At 66.8% G+C, this 6,199-nt stretch overlaps 1 protein-coding gene across 1 annotated transcript; it reads left to right on the top strand.

The window, feature by feature from the left end:
- Positions 1 to 445: 445 nt before the first annotated feature.
- On the top strand, positions 446 to 4,638 carry THEM6 (thioesterase superfamily member 6). The gene is made up of 2 exons (XM_079901783.1): positions 446 to 1,070; positions 3,202 to 4,638. The coding sequence occupies exons 1-2, from the start codon at positions 558 to 560 to the stop codon at positions 3,313 to 3,315; spliced, it is 627 nt and encodes a 208-aa protein (XP_079757909.1). The 5' UTR covers positions 446 to 557; the 3' UTR covers positions 3,316 to 4,638.
- The last annotated feature ends 1,561 nt before the right edge of the window (positions 4,639 to 6,199 follow it).

Here is a 6,199-nt window from a genome sequence, read left to right as displayed (position 1 = left end):
GAGGAGGGTCGGTTTCCAGCAGCCTCCAAGCAGCGCCGCTAGGGACCGGCCTATGTCCATGTGTCCTGCCAAATTCCACAGCCTAGGCCGGGGAAGTGCTGGAGACTCTGACCCTCGGAGATCAGAGGCGGAATCTCCAGGGTCACTCCAAGTCTTAAAGAGCCAGGGAAAGGCGCGAGGGGCTCGCGCTCGCAGAGGGCGGGCAACGCTGCGGGAGACCTGCAGCGCGGGGACTCACCGCCAGATGCCGCTGTGGTGCTCGGAGTGCCGCCCTGTGCCCCGCCCGCTCCGGGGAAAGCAAAAGCGGCGCGGGCTGCGGGGGTGGGACGGACCACTGAGAGCGGGGAGGGGGGGCCCGGGGCGGGGGGCGGGGCTCCGCGCAGGCCTCCGGCGCGTCTCCCCCCTCAGCCAGCCTCGCGAGATGGTTCGCTCCGGCCGCGCTGCGCTCAACGGTTCCCAGGCTGGCCGGCAGAGCTGGGGCATCAGGGCTGCATTGCCGCGCGCACTGTCGGCACCAGCGCCGCGGGCCCCGCAGCACCGCTGCGCCCGCCGCCGCGATGCTGGGGCTGCTCATGGCGGTGCTGGCCCTGGCGCTCGCCTACTTCGCGCTGCTGGACGGCTGGTACCTGGTCCGCGTGCCGTGCGCCGTACTGCGCGCGCGCCTGCTGCAGCCCCGCGTCCGTGACCTCCTGGCTGAGCAGAGCTACTCGGGCCGCGTGCTGCCCTCGGACTTGGACCTGCTGCTGCACATGAACAACGCGCGCTACCTGCGCGAGGCCGACGTGGCGCGCGCCGCGCACCTGGCCCGCTGCGGCGTGCTCGGGGCTCTGCGCGCGCTCGGGGCGCGCGCCGTGCTGGCCGCTTCGTGCGCGCGCTACCGCCGCTCGCTGCGTCTGCTCGAGCCGTTTGAGGTGCGCACCCGCCTGCTGGGCTGGGACGACCGCGCCTTCTACCTAGAGGCGCGCTTCATCAGCCTGCGCGACGGCTTCGTGTGCGCGCTGCTGCGCTCCCGCCAGCACGTGCTGGGCACCTCGCCGGAGCGCGTTGTGCAGCACCTGTGCAAGCGCAGGGTAAGCGTCCCCCGCCCCGAGCGCACTCCTCCCGCTGGACCCTGAGGACTCCTGGTCCCTGCCCCCCGCCCCTGGGGAAGGCCTGCCGCCTACCCCTTTTGGGGTGCCCCTGTCCGGCCGAGTACCGCTCCAGCCCTTTTCTTTGGACCCAGGGCCTTCTTCACTGATGCCATTCTTCTTGGGACCTCTCAGGGTCGCCTCATCAACTCTCTGTAGTCGGACTCAGCATGCTCCCCTCCTGCCATCCCTTATTAACCCCTCAAGGCTCCCTGCCCCACGCTACGCCTTTTCCAGAACAGGGAAGGCCAGACCAGGCGTCTCCCAAAGAGTCTAAGTGTGGCTTGGAGTGCGGAGCCGGCCTCACTGGTCCTTGGTTCTGAATGTAGCATGGAAGCCGGGTGGGGGTGGGGTGGGGAGATGGGGGCTGGGGCGTTAGTGAGGGGAGGTTGCTGGGAGTTCTCAAGGACCTGAGAGCCCTTTCACCCAGCTTAGACCTGAGGGGCTGGGTCACCATCACCTGGGTTAGGGGTGAGCCCTGAGCCCTGTAGAGCTGCAAGCCCTTCTGCCTTTTCCAGTTGGAGAAAAGGCTGCAGCACCTGCCTGGGGCTCAAGGCCCCTCCCCAGGGCCTGCTCCTCCCAGCACAGCCTGCTGCTGCATCATGGCACCTGGGCCCTGGGGATGCCGTTGCGGTGCTGGTTGCCAGGGCAGGCTCCTGCTGCAGGCACGTTCCTAAAAACATGCTTGGAGCCTCCATGCCAAAGCCAGGGCCCGCTGGGCCCCTAGGTGCCCTCAGGCAGGGTGCTGCCCTCTCTGGCCCTGGACAGGAGCAGAGGAGGAACACAGCCGCACGTTAGTCACGAGAGGCTAGCCTTTCCTTTATATCGCAGGTGGGGAAACTGAGGCTCAGAGGGGCAATGCGACCTGCTTGAGGCTGCACAGTGGGCCACAGGCCCAGTCCCCTGGTTTTCTGTCTCTTGGAGTCAGGGACGCCCCCAAAGGGCCTGGATGCCTCCCACCGCGCACCCACAGAGGTGCTCTGCATGTCCCTTCATGCGTCAGGAGGCTGGGAGGGGATGGCCATCGAGGCTTTAAATCGACGGGCTGAGAGCTGCGAGCAGAAGGTAGAGGAGAGGGAGCCAGGGCCACTGTCCTGCAGGGGAGGGTGGTCAGGCGGGGGCTGATGGGTGAGACCTACATGAGAGGCAGGGGGCGCCCACACCATGGCATGGCGAGGACACTCGGCCCCAGATGGCCAGGAGTCACCCGGCCTGAACCTGTGGGTCGGGAGGGTCCCAGGTGCAGTCCTGGGTTTGGTGTGGGACAGGCTGGGCCCAGTGCCCAGAGATCTGCATGCTGAAAGGCTGGTGTGGGGCAGCACGGCCTTGCAGGGAGAGCTGGGCTACAGCCAAGTCTGGACCTGGTGATTCCAGCTGGGCCGGGAGGAGGATGCTTCCGGGAGCCAAGCCTGGCTCTGCCCAGACTTACCCTGTGACCCGACTCTGAGCACCTCTGCCCAGCCTCCCTGACGCCCTGAGGTGGGCGGGCTTTCCCCCTCATTCCTGAGAGGCCCGGAAGTCCTCGGACCCCTCCAGCCTGGCCCAGCCCCTTGCCCTGTCACAAAATGGTGGCCGAGTTTGCAGGGAAGCGGCTGGTGTGGCTGAGCAGGAGGGCGCAGGAGCGCGGTGCTGAGCTGCGAGGTGGCGTCCGGCTCCTGTTGGCGCGCTGAGAGGGGGCCTCAGGCATGGCCCTGTCCTGGGCTCTCCCGGCAGAGCCGCTCTGACGCCGCTTCTGCCCCGCCATCCCCTGCCCTGCCTCTGGCCGCTCTGGGTCTCCCGTCGCCCCCCCAACCAGCTGGCTTCAGAGGGTTTTGCCCCAGATCTGGGAATGTGCAGAGGGCTCAGTTGCCACCCAGCGGGGGAGACAGGCCTGATGAGGGGCGTGGTGCCCCGAGAGCTGGGCTGGGGAGGAACCTGCACCGCGGACGCCTGGGAGGGGCTGGGGCTGGGGAACGAGGTCCAGACGTGTGAAGACAGCAGCCTGGCTGTCCCCGCCACCCCCCAACCCCCGGCCCTGCTGGTCCCCATGGCAGCGGGCGGCCCGTGGGAGTCTCACCCTCGTCTTCCCCTGCAGGTGGAGCCCCCTGAGCTGCCAGCCGACCTGCAACACTGGATCGCCTACAACGAGGCCAGCAGCCAGCTGCTCCGGGCCGAGAGCGGGCTCGGCAGTGTTGTCAAGGACCAGTGAGCGCCACAGCCTACCCGCCCTGCCCACCAGCCTTGACCTCGGGGCAGCTGCCCACCCTTCCCCGCCTGCCAGGAGGCAGAGAGCGCAGAACGGGCTGGCCGGGCTGGGCTCTCTCTGAGCTGGAGTGGCCTTGTGACCGGCCCAGCCCCCTTCGCACGCCCAGGGCCCTCCCCCGCCCCCATTATTGATGCCCCTCTCCGCCCCATCCCACGCGGAGCACGGGGTGCGGGTGACACAGGCACCCAGACCAGCTCCGATGCGCTCAGGATGATGACGATGGGCAAACTGGGAGGCCCAGGGCCCTTGGCATGCAGGCAGCGGGGTTTGGGGGTGGCCCACCCAGCAGGTGCAGCCCCGTGTCCGTGTGTCTAGTTGGGGGAGAGTGCCTGGAGCAGGGGACTGGCTGGAGTTGCCCTGAGCACCGGAGCTTGGAGTCCGAGCTGCCGTGGGGGTGAGGCCCAAGCAGTCCTGGAGGCAGGGCTGGGGCGGGCACGGCAAGGAGCTGGGAAGGATCAGAGCGGCACTTCAAGGCAGATCCCTCTGGCTGCGAGTGAGGGAAGGGGAGGCCCAGGGCAGAGTCTGGCAGACCAGGGGTCAGGCAGGCTGACCCAAGGGCACTCAGGAGGGAGGTCTGGCCACTGGGCTCCTGGGATGGGGGCGGGTCCTGCAGCAGAGGCTTGTGGCCCTGGAGAGTGTGCTGGGGCCAGTGCAGGTCAGATGGCACAGGGGCTCCAGTGGAGGCGGTGAACTGTCGTAGCTGGGGGTGTCCTAGCTGGGGCCTGCTGCTGAGGAGGGATTGGGGTGTGGGATTCTGCCTGGGTGCCCTCACCCATCTTCACCCTTCACCCTTCACCCCGGCTGGCTGGGGACAGAGGTCAGGGCCCTGGGTGTAGGATTGCTGCTTTCCTGTGTGGGGGGCTGCCCAGGGCAGGGTGCCTGCTCCCCTGTGCCCCTGCAGCTGCCCCCTCCGGCCCAGGGGCAGGCCAGAGCAGCTGGGGCCCAGGACTGCCCCCTTGCCACCCAGTCCACGACCCGCTGCCAGCTGGAGCCAGGAGCACAGCCACACCCCTCATGTGTCCCCACAGTGTCACCTGCCTCAACCACCGTGGGAACGCTGCAGTATTTCTGTTTTATTTAAAGAAAGCCCAAGAGTAAAGGGTCTTAAACGTGAGCTTGCTGGGGAGTCCTCATTGCCGAAGCCCTGGTCCCCCAGGGGTGTTTTCTGGCGTGGGGGTCTGTCGGGCTTGTTGGGTGAGCTTGGGGACCACGCTGGCAGGCTGGGATGCTGTCCACATTCCACAGAACATGGGGTCGAGGCCAGAAAGGAGCTGCCCCAAGCCCCTCCGGCCCTGGTCCTCTCCTCATCTGCAGTTTTCCACAGGGACTTGGGAGGTCATGCCCCAGAGTCTGGGTCTGGGCCCCCAGGCTCCTGGGGTCACCGGGCAGGGTGTGGGTGCCAGGGGGGTCAGAGGTCAGTGGGCCTTGATGCGTGGGGGCCAGGGGGAGCATAGGGGCTGTTCTGCAGGCTGCTCCATGAGGGCAGGGAGTGGGACCCCTGGGATGTAAGGCAGGTGAGTGATGGAGGTGTGGGTGGTGTCCGTGCTCTGACCACCTGCCCAGGAGGGCCCAGCACTGGGACCTGGGAAAGAAGGGCAGTTGGAAGCAGCTGGGTTTGCAAGAGGCATTCAGCGATGGGACAGTGGGGCTGGAGAGGCGGGGAGCAGGTCAGCGGTTTGCTGCCAGGGTGGTCGGCTGGGGCCTCGGCCCTGTCCACCTTTCCGGGCAGCCTGAGGGCCTTGGGGACTGATGGGCCGTGCCTCATGCCTGTCCTGAGCCAGTGGCCACGTGGGGGGCAGTTGGGCACCCGCACAGAATGTCTGTTTCTCTTTGTGTAAGAGGTGTTTGCACAGGTCCTGAGAGGTCGGGGGCAGGGGAGGTTGGGGGATCGTATTAGGTGTCTGAGCTGAGCATTGCCAGACAGGACAAGTTCCGGGGTGGGACCACAGATAGGAAATGGTGCGCGCAGATGATCTGAGCCTGGGCAGGTCCAGCCAGTGGTCCTAAGTGGCTGGCTGGGGCCCTGGAGCAGGAAGGGGGGCTGCGGAGACAGGATGGGGGTGCCTGGGCGTGGTCTGACCCGCTTGGCACTGTGTGTGTGTGTGTGTGTGTGTGTGTGTGTGTGTGTGTGTGTGTGTGTCAGGGAGAGAGAGGGGGGGTGTTCAGGATGGTCAAGGGCATCTGGGTTGCATGTGGCTGCCCCAGGGGCATGGGGACTTCTGTGTCCACTTCAGGGAGATGCACCCCAGCTGGGCAGGGGGAGGGGAGGCTCTCGGTCCACATTTGGAGGACAGGCCAACAGCAGAGGGGAGGAGGGTCCTTGTTGACTAGAGGGACTGGGGCCAGGGCTGGGGCTTTGGAAGTGTATCTGCAGCCTGGCTCTTGGGGCGAGTCCCACTCTGATCCCGTGGACTGGCCGCTTTTGTTGAGAAATTCAAGTGACTGTTTCAGCCCGCACGCGGGCCGGGCACTGGTTCTCCTCTGGGCCATGCTCCCCACCTCCCACAGGCCGATGGCTACAGGGAAGTCCGTGCCAGCACCCCACAACCCTGTGTTGTCTGTGGGGTATCTGGCCCCCAGGTGACCCCCCCGCCTGCCACCTGCCTGCAGGACACTCGGGGCGGGGGCAGGAGGGGCGCTGGAGCTCCTGGTGGGGGCAGTGGTGGCGTTCCACACCCTCATCTCTCCTTTTCTCGATTTTAACCTAATGGAAGAGGGACCCTTGCTCCTTTCCCTTGCCAGTGGGCAGGGGTGGGGGGTTGAGCAGCCCTTGGTAACCCTTGGTGGGCATCTCCCCTCCCTTTGCAGTTCTCTGTGACCCACCAGC

The sequence above is a fragment of the Stenella coeruleoalba genome, assembly GCF_951394435.1.
Source record: "Stenella coeruleoalba genome assembly, chromosome: 17".
NCBI lineage: Eukaryota > Metazoa > Chordata > Mammalia > Artiodactyla > Delphinidae > Stenella > Stenella coeruleoalba.
The sequence above is the reverse complement of the archived record's forward strand: the minus strand, read 5'-3'. Positions and strand labels throughout refer to the sequence as shown.

Bases quoted from the DNA above. Each gene is read 5' to 3' on its own strand.
- THEM6 (XM_079901783.1), top strand. From the start codon at position 558: ATGCTGGGGCTGCTCATGGCGGTGCTGGCCCTGGCGCTCGCCTACTTC. The intron at 1,071-3,201 runs GTAAGCGTCCCC...CTTCCCCTGCAG, and splicing joins AGCACCTGTGCAAGCGCAGG to GTGGAGCCCCCTGAGCTGCC.